Genomic DNA, 20367 nt, shown 5'->3' with positions numbered 1-20367 from the left:
TAGGGGTGTTTACCCCGGTGTCCTGGCTAAATTCCCAATCTGGCCCTCATACCATCCCGGTCACCTAAATCATCCCCCCCTCCTCTCCCCGGTAACTATTCCCTAGGTCGTTGCTGTAGATGAGCATGTGTTCCTAGTCAACTCAACTGGTAAAATAAATGTAAAAATAAAACCCTGATGGAACCAGTCTAATCCCTGCGTTCTCACCATTCTATTTAACTTGTGCAGTAAAACAATGGAGAGATCAGGCTGGTTTCACCAGTCGAGGAGAGTTAAGTTTTATGAGTCGTATGTACGGTATACACATGGTATACACTGTCCAATGAAATGCTTACTTGCGGGGTTCCTTCTCAACAATGAAACAATAAGAAATAATAAAAGGATAGTACGAACATAAAGTAAAAGCCTCAGTAGAAAAGAATACAGTTGAAGTCGGAAGTGTACATACATCTTTGCCAAATACATTTAAACTCAGTTTTTCACAATTCCTGACATTTAATCCGAGTAGAAATTCCCTGTCTTAGGTCTGTTAGGATCACCACTTTATTTTAAGAATGTGAAATGTCTGAATAATAGGAGAGAGAATGATTTTTCATATTTGATTTATTTCATCACATTCCCAGTGGGTCAAAAGCTTACATACACTCAATTAGTATTTGGTAGCATTGCCTTTAAATTGTTTAACATGGGGTCAAACATTTCAGGTAGCCTTCCACAAGCTTCCCACAATAAGTTGGGTGAATTTTGGCCCATTCCTCCTGACAGAGCTGGTGTAACGGAGTCAGGTTCGCAGGCCTCCTTGCTCGCACACGCCTTTTCAGTTTTAAAGTCAGGGTCTTGTGATGGCCACTCCAATACCTTGACTTTGTTGTCCTTAAGCCATTTTTGACAACTTTGGAAGTATGTTTGGGGTCATTGTCCATTTGGAAGACCCATTTGCATCCAAGCTTTAACTTCCTGACTGATGTCTTGAGATGTTGCTTCAATATATCCACATAATTTCCCTCCCTCATGATGCCATCTATTTTGTAAAGTGCACCAGTCCCTCCTGCAGCAAAGCACCCCCTCACCCCGTGCTTCACGGTTGGGGTGGTGTTCTTTGGCTTGCAAGCCTCACCTTTTTCCTCCAAACATAACGATGGTCATTATGGCCAAACAGTTTTATTTTTGTTTCATCAGACCAGGGAACATTTCTCCAAAAAGTATGATCTTTGTCCCCATGTGCAGTGGCAATCCGTAGTCTGGCTTTTTTATGGCGGTTTTTGGAGCAGTGGCTTCTTCCTTGCCAAGCGGCCTTTCAGGTTATATCGATATAGGACACGTTTACTGTGGATATCGATACTTTTGTACCTGTTTCCTCCAGCATCTTTACAAGGTCCTTTGCTGTTGTTCTGGGATTGATTTGCACTTTTCGCACTAAAGTACGTTCATCTCTAGGAGGCAGAACGTGTCTCCTTCCTGAGCGGTATGACGGCTGCGTGGTCCCATGGTGTTTATACTTGCGTACTATTGTTTGTACAGATGAATGTGGTACCTTCAGGCGTTTGGAAATTGTTCCCAAGGATGAACCAGACTTGTGGAGGTCTACAATTGTTTTTGGCTGATTACTTTAGATTTTCCCACAATGTCAAGCAAAGAGGCACTGAGTTGGAAGGTAGGCCTTGAAATACATCCACAGGTGCACCTCCAATTGACTCAAATTATGCCAATTAGCCTATCAGAAGCTTCTAAAGCCATGACATAATTTTCTGGAATTGTCCAAGCTTTTTAAAGGCACAGTCTACTTAGTGTATGTAGACTTCTGACCCACTGGGTAAAAGTGACAATCTGTCTGCAAACAATTGTTGGAAAAATGACTTGTGTCATGCACAAAGAAGATGTCCTAACCGACTTGCCAAAACTATAGCTTGTTAACAAGAAATTTGTGGAGTGGTTGAAAAACGAGTTTTAATGACTCCAACCTAAGTGTATGTAAACTTCTGACTTCAACTGTACATTTTTGTGCATAAGTGTAATACAGGAAGGCACAATTTATAGTCCAATATTTACATGTCTTTTGGGGAAGGGGAAATTGGGGAAATTATTTAAATTGTGCAGTATTTAGCAATCATAAGTCTGGTTGCAGCAGTTGATGTGTGTGTGTGTGCATGCTAACGTGTGGAGAATCAGATCAGGTGGTCAGTCCAGTTCAAGAGTTCAGCAGTCTTATGGCTTGTAGATCAATAATGTCTCTGAGCCTGTTGGTATCAGACCTCATGCTTCAATAAAATGTGCAATAAATATGCAATAAAATGCTAATTAATTACTTAAATCGTACGTGATTTTCTGGATTTTTGTTTTAGATTCCGTCTCTCACAGTTGAAGTGTACCCATGATAAAAATGACAGACCTCTACATGCTTTGTAAGTAGGAAAACATGCAAAAATCGGCAGTGTATCAAATACTTGTTCTCCCCACTGTATGTCTCAAACGGACTAATAAAGTACTATTCTTCCCTTACCTGTGATGGGTGCCTCTACCTCCAGCATGCATTTCTCCTGTCTCAGGATGTTGGCGCCGTCGTTGATGACCCGGAGGGCCACCTCTTCCTCCAGCCGGCCCTCCTTCACTAGGTGGGCGCGGAGCGTCTCTGCGTTGGGCTTGCCATCCTCAAACAGCTCCTTCATAGAGAGACGCTGCTGGGGAGGGTACGGCACGGCTTGACAGGGGAAAAGAGGGTAAACAATATTAAGGATGTGTCCCCCAAAAAAAAGCACCCTTTTCCTATTTAGTGCACTACTTTTGAGCAGGGCTTTGGTACAACCTAGGTCCACTGGGTCCCACCCACAGAGATTTCTCTTGCATTTAGCTTTAATACCTCCATGAGTCAGTCAGAGTGCAGTGATCTACAATGCATTATGTCTGACAGTGTTCTACAGATTGCTCATTTGTGCTGGCAAACCGCATACTATCTAAACTCAGCAAAAAAAGAAACATCCCCTTTTCAGGAATCTGTCTTTCAAAGATAATTTGTAAAAATCCAAATAACAGCTCCTCATTGTAAAATGGTTTGAGCACTGTTTCCCATGCTTGTTCAATGAACCATAAACAATGAATGAACATGCACCTGTTGAACGGTCGTTAAGACACTAACATCTTAGACGGTATGCAATTAAGGTCACCGTTATGAAAATTAAGGACACTGAAGAGGCCTTTCTACCGACTCTGTAAAATACCAGAAGAAAGATGCCCAGGGTCCCTGCTCATCTGCATGAATGTGCCTTAGGCACGCTGCAAGAAGGCATGAGGACTGCAGATGTGGCAAGGGCAATAAATTGCAATGTCCATACTGTGAGACGCCTAAGACAGCGCTACAGAGAGACAGGAGGGACAGCTGATTGTCCTCGCAGTAGGAGACCACGTGTAACAACACCTGCACGAGATCAGTATAGCCGAACATCACACCTGCGGGACAGGTACAGGATGGCAACAACAACTGCCGAGTTATACCAGGAACGCATATTCTCTCCATCAGTGCTCAGACTATCCGCAATAGGCTGAGAGAGGCTTGACTGAGGGCTTGTAGGCCTGTTTTAAGGCAGGTCCTCACCAGACATCACCAGCAACAACGGGACTATGGGCACAAACCCACCGTTACTGGATCAGACAGGACTGGCAAAAAGTGCTCTTCACTAACGAGTCGCGGTTTTGTCTCACCAGGGGTGATAGTCGGATTCACGTTTATCGCCGAAGGAATGAGCATTACACCGAGGCCTGTACTCTGGAGCGGGATCGATTTGGAGGTGGAGGGTCTGTCATGGTCTGGGGCGGTGTATCACAGCATCATCGGACTGAGTTTGTTGTCATTGCAGGCAATTTCAATGATGTGCATTAAAGTGAAGACATCCCCCTCCTCCTTTGACCCCCTTTTGTTCAGGGACACATTTGTTCCATTTCTTTTAGTCACATGTCTGTGGAACTTGTTCAGTTTATGTCTCAGTTGTAGATTCTTGTTTATGTTCATACAAATATTTACACATGTTAAGTTCTGAAAATAAATGCAGTTGACAGTGAGAGGACATTGCTTTTTTTGCCGAGTTTACATACACACGTTAACACATTCGCCTAGAGAGCCCACATCTTAGGCAATAAAACAACAATAACCCATCAAGTAGTAATTTAAGACAAACTGATGGAAAACCGTTCCCATCTGCATCCAGTGTCTACCCCAGCCATTAATAGATTCTATGGCAGCAGGCAGCCGCATCCCGTGGTAGGCTTGTCAGTCAGTGTCAAATTGCACACCTGGCCCGGGCGGTAATCTGTTCTACAGTCCCACAATCCTTTGCAGAGTGCAAAAGGTTGCTATCGTGTAAAACCCTTTATTGTTTTAGATACTGGACTCTCAGCTGTCAAAACAATTATAAGAGAGAAATGTCCATCTTTTGTTTTAAAAAAAAACAAGGGTAAATTGTAGTGATGAGGGGAAAAAAATACACAGTTACATCACAATATTATTTTGGACAATATTATATAGATACTTTGACTATCGATAGCATTAGCTAGTGCTAGTCGACTGTACCTGCACCAATACACTGGCATTTTTCATCCTATAGCTTGTTCTCTTTAAAATAGTGAGCCAACATGTTTTCAGCACTTATTTCCATGACTGATCAAAACTCGTTTTAAATTATGCCTCTCTCGTGTCTCGGCAGCTGACATACACAGAGTATACAAAACATTAAGAGCACCTGTTCTTTCCATGACAGAATGACCAGGTGAATGCTATGATCTCTTATTTATGTCACTTGTTAAATCCACTTTAAATCAGTGTCGATTAAGGGGAGGAGACAGGTTTAAGGGATGATTTTTAAGCTTCGAGACAATTGGGACATGGATTGGGTATGTGTGCCATTCAGAAGGTGAATGGGCAAGACAAAAGATTTAAGTGCCTTTGAACGGGGGATGGTAGTTGTTATTTTCACGCTCAACAGTTGCCCATGGTCCACCACCCAAAGTACATCCATCCAACTTGACAACTGTGGGAAGCATTAGAGTCAAAATGGGCCAGCATCCCTGTGGAACGCTTTCGACATCTTGTAGAGTCCATGCCCCGACGAATTGCAATACATATTGTATTGCCACCTAAGTATCATGATAATATTGAATTGTGAAGTCCCTGGCAATTCCCAGCCCTGCTAAATTGCGTAGCAACTAGAGGTCGACCGATTATGATTTTTCAACGCCGATACCGATTATTGGAGGCCCAAAAAGCCGATACCGTTTTTTTTTTACACATTTATTTGTAATAATGCCAATTACAACAACACTTATTTTAACTTAATATAATAAATCAATAAAATCAATTTAGCCTCAAGTAAATAATGAAACATGTTCAATTTGGTTTAAATAATGCAAAAACAAAGTGTTGGAGAAGAAAGTAAAAGTGCAATATGTGCTATGTAAGAAAGCTAACGTTTCAGTTCCTTGCTGAAAACATATGAAAGCTGGTGGTTCCTTTTAACATGAGTCTTCAATATTCCCAGGTAAGAAGTTTTAGGTTGTAGTTATTATTTTTTATTTTTTTATTTCACCTTTATTTAACCAGGTAGGCAAGTTGAGAACAAGTTCTCATTTACAATTGCGACCTGGCCAAGATAAAGCAAAGCAGTTCGACAGATACAACGACACAGAGTTACACATGGAGTAAAACAAACATCCAGTCAACAATACAGTATAAACAAGTCTATATACAATGTGAGCAAATGAGGAGAGAAGGGAGGTAAAGGCAAAAAAGGCCATGGTGGCAAAGTAAATACAATATAGCAAGTAAAACACTGGAATGGTAGTTTTGCAATGGAAGAATGTGCAAAGTAGAAATAAAAATAATGGGGTGCAAAGGAGCAAAATAAATAAATTCATTAAATACAGTTGGGAAAGAGGTAGTTGTTTGGGCTAAATTATAGGTGGGCTATGTACAGGTGCAGTAATCTGTAAGATGCTCTGACAGTTGGTGCTTAAAGCTAGCGAGGGAGATAAGTGTTTCCAGTTTCAGAGATTTTTGTAGTTCGTTCCAGTCATTGGCAGCAGAAAACTGGAAGGAGAGGCGGCCAAAGAAAGAATTGGTTTTGGGGGTGACTAGAGAGATATACCTGCTGGAGCGTGTGCTACAGGTGGGAGATGCTATGGTGACCAGCGAGCTGAGATAAGGGGAGACATTACCTAGCAGGGTCTTGTAGATGACATGGAGCCAGTGGGTTTGGCGATGAGTATGAAGCGAGGGCCAGCCAACGAGAGCGTACAGGTCGCAATGGTGGGTAGTATATGGGGCTTTGGTGACAAAACGGATTGCACTGTGATGGACTGCATCCAATTTGTTGAGTAGGGTATTGGAGGCTATTTTGTAAATGACATCGCCAAAGTCGAGGATTGGTAGGATGGTCAGTTTTACAAGGGTATGTTTGGCAGCATGAGTGAAGGATGCTTTGTTGCGAAATAGGAAGCCAATTCTAGATTTAATTTAGGATTGGAGATGTTTGATATGGGTCTGGAAGGAGAGTTTACAGTCTAACCAGACACCTAAGTATTTGTAGTTGTCCACGTATTCTAAGTCAGACCCGTCCAGAGTAGTGATGTTGGACAGGCGGGTAGGTGCAGGTAGCGATCGGTTGAAGAGCATGCATTTAGTTTTACTTGTATTTAAGAGCAATTGGAGGCCACGGAAGGAGAGTTGTATGGCATTGAAGCTTGCCTGGAGGGTTGTTAACACAGTGTCCAAAGAAGGGCCGGAAGTATACAGAATGGTGTCGTCTGCATAGAGGTGGATCAGAGACTCACCAGCAGCAAGAGCGACCTCATTGATGTATATAGAGAAGAGAGTTGGTCCAAGAATTGAACCCTGTGGCACCCCCATAGAGACTGCCAGAGGTCCGGACAGCAGACCCTCCGATTTGACACACTGAAATCTATAAGAGAAGTAGTTGGTGAACCAGGCGAGGCAATCATTTGAGAAACCAAGGCTGTCGAGTCTGCCGATGAGGATGTGGTGGTTGACAGAGTCGAAAGCCTTGGCCAGATCAATGAATACGGCTGCACAGTAATGTTTCTTATCGATGGCGGTTAAGATATCGTTTAGGACCTTGAGCGTGGCTGAGGTGCACCCATGACCAGCTCTGAAACCAGATTGCATAGCAGAGAAGGTATGGTGAGATTCGAAATGGTCTGTAATCTGTTTGTTGACTTGGCTTTCGAAGACCTTAGAAAGGCATGGTAGGATAGATATAGGTCTATAGCAGTTTGGGTCAAGAGTGTCCCCCCTGTGAAGAGGGGGATGACCGCAGCTGCTTTCCAATCTTTGGGAATCTCAGACGACACGAGAGAGAGGTTGAACAGGCTAGTAATAGGGGGGTAACAATTTCAGCAGATAATTTTAGAAAGAAAGGGTCCAGATTGTCTAGCCCGGCTGATTTGTAGGGGTCCAGATTTTTCAGCTCTTTCAGAACATCAGCTGAACGGATTTGGGAGAAGGAGAAATGGGGAAGGCTTGGGCGAGTTGCTGTTGGGGGTGCAGTGCTGTTGACCGGGGTAGGAGTAGCCAGGTGGAAAGCATGGCCAGCCGTAGAAAAATGCTTATTGAAATTCTCAATTATGGTGGATTTATCAGTGGTGACAGTGTTTCCTATCTTCAGTGCAGTGGGCAGCTGGGAGGAGGTGTTCTTATTCTCCATGGACTTTACAGTGTCCAAGAACTTTTTTGAGTTAGTGTTGCAGGAAGCAAGTTTCTGCTTGAAAAAGCTAGCCTTGGCTTTTCTAACTGCCTGTGTATAACGGTTTCTAGCTTCCCTGAACAGCTGCATATCACGGGGGCTGTTCGATGCTAATGCAGAACGCCATAGGATGTTTTTGTGTTGGTTAAGGGCAGTCAGGTCTGGGGAGAACCATGGGCTATACCTGTTCCTGGTTCTAAATTTCTTGAATGGGACATGTTTATTTAAGATGGTTAGGAAGGCATTTTTAAAAAATATCCAGGCATCCTCTACTGACGGGATGAGATCAATATCCTTCCAGGATACCCCGGCCAGGTCGATTAGAAAGGCCTGCTCGCTGAAGTGTTTCAGGGAGCGTTTTACAGTGATGAGTGGAGGTCGTTTGACCGCTGACCCATTACGGATGCAGGCAATGAGGCAGTGATCGCTGAGATCTTGGTTGAAGACAGCAGAGGTGTATTTAGAGGGGAAGTTGGTTAGGATGATATCTATGAGGGTGCCCGTGTTCAAGGCTTTGGGGGGGTACCTGGTAGGTTCATTGATAATTTGTGTGAGATTGAGGGCATCAAGTTTAGATTGTAGGATGGCTGGGGTGTTAAGCATGTTCCAGTTTAGGTCGCCTAGCAGCACGAGCTCTGAAGATAGATGGGGGGCAATCAGTTCACATATGGTGTCCAGAGCACAGCTGGGGGCAGAGGGTGGTCTATAGCAGGCGGCAACGGTGAGAGACTTGTTTTTAGAGAGGTGGATTTTTAAAAGTAGAAGTTCAAATTGTTTGGGTACAGACCTGGATAGTAGGACAGAACTCTGCAGGCTATCTTTGCAGTAGATTGCAACACCGCCCCCTTTGGCAGTTCTATCTTGTCTGAAAATGTTCTCAGATCTCAGAGTTTTATCAGGTTTTTGCTCTCAAAATAATTCATAAAATAGTCCACAACCATGCCGAAACCAGATCAGGAGACCACTTTTGAGGTCTGGTAATAATCCCCCCTCAAACATGTGGAGGGTGTAGCTGCTCTTTAATTGAATTGCACGCATAGCAAGAGACTTGTTTGGCTAGCAGTGTTCTTGTACTGTACAATGTAGACTAGAGGTCGACCGATTAATTAGGGCCGATTTCAAGTTTTCATAACAATCTGTAATCTGCATTTTTGTAGCCGATTACATTGCACTCCACGAGGAGACTGCGTGGCAGGCTGACTACCTGTTACGCGAGCGCAGCAAGAAGCCAAGGTAAGTTGCTAGCTAGCATTAAACTTATAAAAAACAATCAATCTTAACATAATCACTAGATAAACTAGTAATATCATCAACCATATGTAATTATCTAGCTTGTCCTGCATTGCACATAATCGATGCGATGCCTGTTCATTTCTCATCGAATCACAGCCTACTTCACCAAACGGGTGATGATTTAACAAGCGCATTCGTGAAAAAAGCACTTTCGTTGCACCAATGCGTACCTAACCATAAACATCAATGCCTTTCTTTAAAATCAATACAGATGTATATATTTTTAAACCTGCATATTTAGTTAATATTGCCTGCTAACATGAATTTCTTTTAACTAGGGAAATTGTGTCACTTCTCTTGCGTTCCGTGCAAGCAGTCAAGGTATATGCATATGCAGCCGTTTGGGCCACCTGGCTCGTTGCGAACTGTGTGAAGACCATTTACTCCTAACAAAGTTGTAATTAATTTGCCAGAATTGTACATAATTATGACATAACATTGAAGGTTGTGCAATGTAACGGCAATATTTGGACTTAGGGATGCCACCAGTTAGATAAAATACAGAACAGATCTGTATTTCACTAAAATAATAAACGTTTTGTTTTTGAAAATATAGTTTCCGGATTTGACCATATTAATGACCTAAGGCTCGTATTTCTATGTGTTATTATGTTATAATTGGTCTATGATTTGATAGATCAGTCTGACTGAGCGGTGGTAAGCAGCAGCAGGCTCGTAAGCATTCATTCAAACAGCACTATTGTGCATTTGCCAACAGCTCTTCGCTGTGCTTCAAGCATTGAGCTATCAACTCCCGAGATTAGGCTGGTGTAACCGATGTGAAATGGCTAGCTAGTTAGCGGGGTGCGCGCTAATAGCGTTTCAATCGGTGATGTCACTCGCTCTGAGACCTTGAAGTAGTTGTTCCCCTTGCTCTGCAAGGGCCGTGGCTTTTGTGGAGCGATGGGTAACGATGCTTCGAGGGTGGCTGTTGTCGATGTGTTCCTGGTTCGAGCCCAGGTAGGGGAGAGGAGAGGGACGGAAGCTATACTGTTACACTGGCAATACTATAGTGCCTATAAGAACATCCAGCAGTCAAAAGGTTAATGAAATGGTACAAATGGTATAGATGGAAATAGTCCTATAATAACTACAACCTAAAACTCTTCCCTGGGAATATTGAAGACTCATGTTAAAAGGAACCACCGGCTTTCATATGTTCTCATGTTCTGAGCGAGGAACTTAAACGTTAGCTTTTTTACATGGCACATATTGCACTTTTACTTCTCCAACACTTTGTTTTTGCATTATTTATACCAAATTGAACATCTTTCATTATTTATTTGAGGCTAAATTGATTTTGATGTATTATATGAAGTTAAAAGTGTTCATTCAGTATTGTTGTAATTGTCATTACAAATCAATTTTATTTATTTACTTATAATTTTTTTTTTTTTTTTAATAAAAATCGGCAGATTAATCGGTATCGGCTTTTATTGGTCCTCTAATAATCAGAGTTGAAAAATCATAATCGGTCGACCTCTAGTGTAGACTACATGCGATGGCAGAGTTTGAAAACAAATGCCCCGCGATTGATACAAATCATCATGGTATCATTCTGCCAGGTACCCCTACTTTTTAGTAAACATTTAATTGGGAAGGTTTTTTGGAAAAGCCTTTAGAAATGTTCATTCAAACAGCGCATGATGACAATTGCACATCGCAAAGATTCAACCAAGACTTCGGATCAAACTTCTTTAATAAGCTACCTGGTCTGCATACAAATTGTAGCACACATTGCAGTTTCAATAAAACTTGATAATAAAATAAAGCTAATTGTGAATCAAAAACTAACGTGACCAGCAACAAAATGTAAATCACTGGCAACCAATAAAAAAAAACATTGGTGTTGCACTGCCAAGTTAAAGGGACGCAGCTTTGAACCCTGCTTAACACACTTACTAGAAACTGGAACCAGCCACGTTGGGTGCGTGAGCATTGCAAAATAAATGTACACATGGGCATTTCCGTCAAAGGACCCATGAGCATAAACATGTGAAGTTCATAGGGGCATATAAAAAATTTAAAAAATTGAGATCACGGTTTCTATTGGTTTCCTATAGGAAACTAGATTTGTGGCATTTTGTTGCAGTTTCTATTGCTTCCACTAGATGTCAGTCTTTAGAAATTGGTTGATGTTTTTCCTTTGAGAAATGAAGAAGCAGAATGAGTGTAGAGCCAAGTGTACTCTTTTGTTTGGTGAGCGCGCCAGGTCTCACGCGCGCCACGTTGATTTTATCCTCTATTTAACACTTTTTTCCATCTTAAATGTAATAGATTATTTACGTTTTAGGATACCTAAAGACGGATTAGGAAAGTTGTTTGAAATGTTTGGACAAAGTTTACAGGTAACTTATTAGATATTTTGTAGTCATGTTGGGCGAGTTGGAACCGGTGTTTTTCTGAATCAAACACACCAAATAAATTGACATTTTGGGGATATAAAAAAAGGAGTTTATCAAACAAAAAGGACCATTTATGATGTTTCTGGGACATATTGGAGTGCCAACAGAAGATCTTCAAAGGTAAGGCATGAATTATATCGTTATTTCTGACTTTCGTGTCGCACCTGCTTGGTTGAAATATGATTTAATGTGTTTGTATGATGGGGTGCTGTCCTCAGATAATCTCATTGTTTGCTTTCGCCGTAAAGCCTGTTTGAAATCTGACACGGTGGCTGGATTAACAAGAAGTTAGGCTTTATTTTGGTGTATTGCACTTGTGACTTTATGAAAGTTAAATATTTATAATATTTGAATTCCAGATGTTGTCAAATCGATCCCGCTAACGGGATTTGATCCCTATGAAGTTTTAAAAAGGTATCAGAAATACACCAAAACACAATGTTGACAGAATGAACCCTGCCAGCTAATAACACTAATATTTCGTTTTGGATACATTGTTTACCTTCAGTAAGTTTAAGAAATATTTCATTGTAATTCAATTACCAAAACCCACAAGATATTTCTAATTTATCTCCTTCATGAGGGAGAATAATGAAAGTTCACAGAAGTAACAAGTAACGGTAGAGCTACCAAATGGTGATTTTACTGATAATAATACATAAACAAGTGATAAATGTGCAATTCCGTTACCAATTACCAAACATCAGTAATGGAATTAATGCAACTGAATTGGCTACAATGGGAAATAATAAGTCATAAACCACAGTTTGGTCACCAACTACTGGCCTCCCTTCCAGTGGCATACTGTTACAGTGCAGTCGGAAAGTATTCAGACCCCTTGACTTTTTACACATTTTAAATTTGATTAAAATCTTTTCCACACAGCATGTGGTTGCCACTACCGTGCTTCACTGTAGGGATGGTGCCAGGTTTCCGCCAGACGTGACGCTTGGCATTCAGGCCAAAGTGTTCAATCTTGGTTTCATCAGTGCCGAGAATCTGGTTTCTCATGGTCTGAGAGTCCTTTAAGTGCCTTTTAGCAAACTCCAAGCGGGCTCTCATGTGCCTTTTACTGAGGAGTTGCTTCCGTCTGGCCACTCTACCATAAAGGCCTGATTGGTGGAGTGCTGCAGAGATGGCTGTCGTTCTGGAAGGTTCTCCCACCTCCACAAGAGAAACTCTGGAGCTCTGTTAGAGTGACCATCAGGTTCTTGGTCCCTCCCTGACCAAGACCCTTCCCCCCGATTCCTCAGTTTGGTCAGGCGGACAGCTCTGGAAAGATTCTTGGTGTTTCCGAACCTCTTCCATTTAAGAATGATCGAGGCCATTGTGTTCTTGGGGACCTTCAATGCTGCAGACATTTTTTGGTAACCTTCACCAGATCTGTGCCTGTACACAATCCTGTCTCGGAGATATACAGACAATTCATTCGACCTCATGGCTTCGTTTTTGTTCTGACATGGACTGTCAACTGTGGAACCTTATATAGACAAGTGTGTGCCTTTCCAAATCATGTTCAATCAACTGAAATTACCACAGGTGGACTCCAATCGAGTTGTAGAAACATCAAGGATTTTCAATGGAACCAGGATGCACCTGAACTCAATTTCAAGTCTCATAGCAAAGGGTCTGAATACTTATGTAAATAAGGTATTTCTCCATTTAAAAAAAATACAAATAAATTTGAAAAAAATACAAATAAAAACTTTTCGCTTTGTTATTATGGGGTATTGTCTGTAGATTGTGGAAACGTTTTTATTTAAACCATTTTAGAATGAGGCTGTAATGTGGAAAAAGTCAAGGGGTCTGAATACTTTCCAAATGCACTGTATTTTCAACGCATAGCTGTTTTCTTTGTCTTTGTTGTCTGGTGGTCAAACCAAGAGTGTTAAAACAGTCTTGAGTATGGACAACCCCCCTCTCTCTCCAGTTAATGCCACCTCTCCCAGCTCTTTGACACCTACCCATGAGGCCCCTCTCTTTCCATTTACTGTAACCAGCATCGTCACCCACTGAGCACTGACCGACACCGTATGTACATGGATGTTGAAATCTGGTCAGTCCACCCTGGCCTTGATAATGTCCACACGGACCAATTCTGAACCTATCATAGTTGTATGTTTGGATAATACAGTACTCTACAGTGACTAGAACAGTGCAGCACTGTACAGTGAGTAGAGTACATTCTAATACAATAACACAGTACAATACAGCACAGAAAAGTAAGGTATATTGTACTGTACTCAACTACACTGAACTCTACCATACTCTGCTCTGGTTTGCTGTATTGTACTGCACTTTTCTCTAATGTGCTGTCCAAACTTGTGAAACATGAGGAGATATGCATTTATGTGTTGTATAGATCAGGGACCCATAATGTAATTCCTTTATCGTAATTCCGTTTCCGGGTGTAAATCCACTTCTCTTCAATAACCAAAAGAGATTTTATTCAAACTCAAGGTGCCATGTCATTGTTGACACATTGTTTCTGCAGACAATTTTATTTTATTTTATTTTATTTTATTATTATTATTATTATTATTATTATTATTAACCATAATTCCGTTACCAAAGTTGGTATCTGCACAGTTCTTGCACTAAATACGTTTTAGACTTTTTTTCTGTGGAAATTGTTAAAAGTAGTCCTTGTGCATAGTTAAACATGAAATCAATGATTTTTGTTTGGCATACATTTTAAAGTGGAAAAAAACTGAGTCAAAGCTCCCCGAGTGGCGTGTCACTGCAGTACCTGGTTCGAATCCAGGCTGCATCACATCCGGCCGTGATTGGGAGTCCAATAGGGCAGCGCACAATTGACCCTGCGTCGTCGGTTTGGCCGGGGTAGGCCGACATTGTAAATAAGAATTTGTTCTTAACTGACTTGCCTAGTAAAATAAAGATTACGATAAAAAAAATGTATATCATTTTCTACCGTGGAATTGCCCACATACAGTACATGTTATTCAGTAATTTCATCCAAACTGCTCATGTGCGCTTCTACAGGAATCTGCGTAGCCAGGCGCTAAAATAGAAATCGGTTCTTTTTTAGACGATTGATGCCCTGCAAGTCCGGCATCTCCCATCTACTCAATTTTTTTTACTCCTTTTTTGTAATATCCAAATTGGTAGTTACATTAAATTGGTACTGGAGTTGCAGCGATGGGACTCGGGAGAGGAAAGGTCGAGAGCAGTGTCCTCCAAAACACGACTCTGCCAAGCCGCGATGCTTCTTGACACACTGCACACTTTACCCGGAAGTCAGCCGCACCAATGTGTCGAAGGAAACACTACAACTGGCAACCGTGTCAGCGTGCATGCGCCCAGCTTGCCATCTTAACTTACGTGCCATGAATGCGTCTGGTGGGGATGGACAAGGATCAAAATGCGTACAATGACACATGCACAGAGACGGTTTGGTCAATGTGTTAGGATCACATACACATTCCAGGCGGGGCAATGTCTGGGGTGTAGGGATGCACATTTCTGTCAACGTTGCTACAGACTGCCTCCACATTTCTATGGTTGGATTTTGGCAAGGCTACTTTGAAGCAAGGCAAGACATTCCTCATTATTTGAAGTAAAGCAAAACGTTCACGTTTCAAACAATTATACTGCATCCAGCTCACATTGTAAAGTGGTGGGTGATATGCTGACAGGCGTATGGTAGGCAGGTATGCACGCTAACGGCAAATAGGAAGCAAGCTTTAATTTTACAAGTTGAGAAATAAGAATAGTAGCTCTTTTTAAACCGTGGCCATCAAAAAAGTTTAAACCTATATAGACCGATAATGTATTGTCAGCGTCAAACCGGTTAACTGTGGGTTCATGAACAACTGTCTGCTAAACCACACCCCTGACAATCTGTGCCATTAGATCCATACCACTGTCCAGACTGTTACCTCAGGTGCCTGAGAAGAGGGCACAGGCAGGGTTAAAGTCCGGATCAGGGGCCACTTAGTCTCCACATGGCTCAGGTTGTAGCACCGCACAGAACATCAACAGAGATTCGAGGCCACATGGCAGGCTCACGAAAGCCACACAAACCAATGGCTGGAATATGAGTGAGCTCTACTGAGCTTTTGTGCGGGTGTGTTTAAATCAGTGTGGCGGCACCTGACTGTCCAGAGGACCAGAGGCAGCCTGATGCATTAGGCTACAGCCTAACCGTACCTACTATCATCAGTCACAGGTTTCCAGGAGGTTGAGGCCGGTCTGGAGAGATGAGGGGTTTGGTTGACTTGTGCAATGTGTCAGCAGCAGAATCTATTGATAATATTACCTGTCTGAGAAGCAGTCTGACACACCATTTGTCATGCTGAAACAAAATGCCACGTCTCTTTACTCCACTGGCATCTTCGACAGGTTTTGGAGCAACAAATCAGTCAAATGCAAGTCCATCCTATTCCCTACATAGTGCACTACCTTTGACCAGAGCCTTGTGGATAGCCTACTATGAGTCCAGCAGCCTTGTTTTGGTGTGCAGCACAGGTAGGGTGTAGGCTGGCTGTGTGATGAGCTGGCTTGGGATGGGGAATGGGGGAGGGGGATTACTGGCACGGACCTGGCTGGCCTGCAGTGGGATTGCACCAGCAGAACACATAGTGAGCTCCAACTTGGTCAGCCTATGATCAATACAAGCTGTCATGCTCTGACAAGTGTGGTATAAATAAACAGTAAGCGTTCCTGGACCTACAAGGCAAGCAATGAAAGGAACTGTAAGCTGGGTACAAGCGTTAAGAGATTAGGCAAAGCCTCTATTAGCAGGGGATTCGAAGTTCAGACTCTGTTTATTTAGAAGCCTAGCTAGCTAGCCCCACTGATGGCAAGATCCTGGCCGCAAGGATCCAAGAAAATATGGATGGATGGCAACTCAGTGAGGTGCGAAGGCAAGGCAGGCAGTAGCTAGCATGTGTCAAGGGCTAGGCCTATTGGCCAGTTATTGGGAACAACAACACCATCTCAGTGAAACTGACTGGAGCAAGAGGGCTGGATCACACGTCGCACAGATCAGCCATAGTATTCTAGTGTCACCTGCATGATCCCAGTCTACAGTGGTCCACTGCAAAATTAGTGTTGGAGACGAGATTCAAACCTCTATTGGTCAGGAGGACCAAGAGTTTGGAAACAAAATCATAGGTTAGGATAAGCCTAAACTGAGTTTATATACACTACATGACCAAAAGTATGTGGACACCTGCTTGTTTAACATCTCATTCCAAAAATGGGCATTAACATGGATGTGGTACCTCCTTTGCTGCTATAACATCCTCTATCCACTCTTCTGGTAAGGCTTTCCACTCGATGCTGGAACATTGGTGCGGGAACTTGCTTCCATTCAGTCACAAGAGCATTAGAGAGGTCAGGCACTGATGTTAGGCGATTAGGCCTGGCTCGCAGTCGGCGTTCCAATTCATCCCAGCGATGTTTGACAGGGTTGAGTCAAGTTCTTCCACACCGATCAACAAACCATTTCTGTACGGACCTTGCTTTGTGCATGGGGGCATTGTGATTCTGAAACAGGAAATGCCCTTCCAACTGTTGCCACAAAGTTGGAAGCACAGAATTGTCTACAATGTCATTGTATGCTGTAGCGTTAAGATTTCCCTTCACTGGAAATAAGAGGCCTAGCCTGAAACATGAAAAATGTACAGTTGGCAGTAGAGGTCGACCGATTAATTAGGGTCGATTTCAAGTTATCATAACAATCGGAAATCAGTATCTTTGGGTGCCGATTTTTTTTTTTTTTTTATGGAAAAAAATGATATACCTTTATTTAACTAGGCAAGTCAGTTAAGAACACATTCTTATTTTCAATGACGGCCTAGGAACGGTGGGTTAACTGCCTTGTTCAGGGGCAGAACGACAGATTTTCACCTTGTCAGCTCGGGGGATCCAATCTTGCAGCCTTACAGTTAACTAGTCCAACGCAATAACGACCTGCCTCTCTCTCGTTGCACTCCACAAAGAGACTGCCTGTTACGCGAATGCAGTAAGCCAAGGTAAGTTGCTATCTAGCATTAAATGTATCTTATGAAAAACAACCAATCATAACTACTAGTTAACTACACATGGTTGATGATATTACTAGATATTATCTAGTGTCCTGCGTTGCATATAATCTGACTGAGCATACAAGTACCTAAGTATCTGACAGTGGTGGTAGGCAGAAGCAGGCGCGTGTTCTGAGCAAGGAACTGAAACGTTAGCTTTCTTACATAGCACATATTGCTCTTTTACTTTCTTCTCCAACACTTTGTTTTTGTATTATTTAAACCAAATTGAACATGTTTCATTATTTACTTGAGGCTAAATTGATTTTATTGATGTATTATATTAAGTTAAAAGAAGTGTTCATTCAGTATTGTTGTAATTGTCATGATTACGAATACATTTTTATGTTTTATAAATCGTCCGATTAAATCGGTATCGGCTTTTTTGGTCCTCCAATAATCGGCATCGGGATCGGCATTGAAAAATCATAATCGGTCGACCTCTAGTTGGCACTATGCAGTCGGGCAGGTAGCGTTCTCCTGGCATCCACCAAACCCAGATTAGTCCATTGGACTGCCAGATGGTGAAGTGTGATTTCATCACTCCAGTGAACGTGTTTCCACTGCTCCAGTGTCCAATGTAGGTGAGCTTTACAACACTCCAGCCGACGCTTGGCATTGTGCATGGTGATCTTAGGCTTGTGTGCGGCTGCTCGGCCATGGAAACCCATTTCATTAAGCTCTCGACGAACAGTTCTTGTGTTGACGTTGCTTGCAGTTTGAAACTTGGTAGTGAGTGTTGCAACTAAGGACTGACGATTTTTACACACTCTGCGGTCCCTTTCTGTGGGCTTGTGTGGCCTACCACTTTGCGGCTGAGACATTATTGCTCCTAGACATTTAAACTTAACAATAACAGCACTTACAGTTGGCAGGGACAGCTCTAGCAGGGCAGAAATTTGACTACCTGACTTGTTGGAATCCATCCTATGACAGCGGCACATTGAAAGTCATTGAGCTCTTCAGTGAGGCCATTCTACTGTCGGTGCTTGCCTATGAAGATTACATGGCTGTGTGCTCGAGTTTATACACCAGTCAGCAACGGGTGTTGCTGAAAAAGCAGATTCTCCTCATTTGAAGGGGTGTCCACATACTTTTATATGACAAACAAGACATACGACTTAATGACAAACAAGACCTACATCTCACCCAAATTGGCATAACAAACAAGACAAAGGGCCAATATTTATTCAATCTTTGTTTCAGATTTGGATCCTGCTGGTATAGAAATAGTCGTTCTATTAATTGTATCAAACACTCACAAAAGGGGACAATGGCACACTGAATGATTAGGCTATAGAATCAGGATGCCAGCAGCATACCACCCTGCATCCCACTGCTGGCTTGCTTCTGAAGCTAAGCAGGGTTGGTCCTGGTCAGTCCCTGGATGGGAGACTAGATGCTGCTGGAAGTGGTGTTGGAGGGCCAGTAGGAGGCACTCTTTCCTCTGGGCAAGAAAAAAAATATCCCACCCTGTGTAGGGTGCTGTCTTTCGGCTGGGATGTTAAACGGGTGTCCTGACTCTCTGAGGTCATTAAAGATCCCATGGCACTTATCGTAAGAGTAGGGGTGTTAACCCTGGTGTCCTGCTAAATTCCCAAGCTGTCCCTCATATGGTCACCTAATCACCCCCAGCTTACAATTGGCTCATTCATCTCCCTCCTCTCCCCTGTAACTATTCCCCAGGTTGTTGCTGTAAATGAGAACGTGTTCTCAGTCAACTTTCCTGGTTAAAAATATGGCTCAGGTAGCTGTGGGGGGAGTTGTACATTATGTTGTCCTCCCATCCAAATTGCCCTAATCACTGAACACATTACTCAGCCAAATTAGATCATTACAGTGTAGATATGGACAAAAATCCAAATGACTATAAATTGTCAGAATTGATACGTTAATGGATTTTATAGGGCCCTAAAATATCCTTTAAATTACTAGTTTGTTGGTTGTAGACATTGATTGTCCCATTAACAATAACCCATATTACCATACTTACTTCATTTCGAACTTCACATCTCTCTAGTATAGGCTACTTATCGTAATAAATGATATGAGCAAAATGCCTGCGATAAGTGTCGATCATTTCTGGCTTATCGTCCCAGCTCTAACACAGAGTGGTGGTCCTCTCTGCCACTGAGTCAGTGACATCACATGCTCTGTGCATGGCACAGGACCAAGCTGGGCCTCTCCCTTTCAGACAGGCAGTCATGGTTAGCATACACTCTGGTTCAATCTGGTTCAATTACCAAATTCCTGATATTTGAGGCTACCCCTAAATCACATAAATGAAGTGAAGCGCAAAATATCAACTCACCAATAAAGAAATAATTATGAATATCTGTCATTTTCCATCTGGACTACAAGTAGAGCACTTGTACAATACATCCCATCCACCTCTTTAATAATGTAGGCTATACACAAAGGAGAGGATTTCATATTGAAAACAGAAAGTGTCAGTTTTAGTGTGAGACAACAGAAAAAGGTGGATAGTACCACTATCGGAAGATTAGCAGCATCATTCTACTCATCAAGCCTCTCCTTAACCTTGGTACAGTTAAAACTGCCATGCCGGGACCCCACTGGTACAAACAAATCTCTTTCTCCCACTCTTCCTCCCTACTTTGCACTTTCTCCCACAATCCCACACCCCGTGGCTAGACAATGTCGGCCACGTTACTGGGGAGATTCTTTCCGCAATTAACTCACCTTCTCCCTACTGGCATACATATACATTTTGATCCCCTGCCAGGGCATTCTCTTGCTCCTGGCCCTCTCAACCTGAATTGGTGGGTAGCGCTGGGCTGGCCGAAGGGGAGCGCTGGCTTGTGCTCAGCTGCACAGACCCTTCAGGCCAGGCAGTGCTAACAAGGTCCACAA

The 20367-nt window shown here is 42.5% G+C and overlaps 1 protein-coding gene across 7 annotated transcripts in view; it reads right to left on the bottom strand.

The window, feature by feature from the left end:
* LOC115111795 (serine/threonine-protein phosphatase 2B catalytic subunit gamma isoform-like) overlaps window positions 1-20367 on the bottom strand; it is a 69289-nt gene that overhangs the window by 47561 nt on the left and 1361 nt on the right. For all 7 annotated transcript variants that reach the window (XM_029638226.2, XM_029638225.2, XM_029638227.2 and 4 more), the window contains exon 2: window positions 2501-2698. In XM_029638226.2, the coding sequence (XP_029494086.1) occupies window positions 2501-2698 (198 nt within the window). The remainder of the gene's footprint in view (window positions 1-2500; window positions 2699-20367) is intronic.

The sequence above is a fragment of the Oncorhynchus nerka genome, linkage group LG27, assembly GCF_034236695.1.
Source record: "Oncorhynchus nerka isolate Pitt River linkage group LG27, Oner_Uvic_2.0, whole genome shotgun sequence".
Classification (NCBI taxonomy): Eukaryota; Metazoa; Chordata; class Actinopteri; order Salmoniformes; family Salmonidae; genus Oncorhynchus; species Oncorhynchus nerka.
The sequence above is the reverse complement of the archived record's forward strand: the minus strand, read 5'-3'. Positions and strand labels throughout refer to the sequence as shown.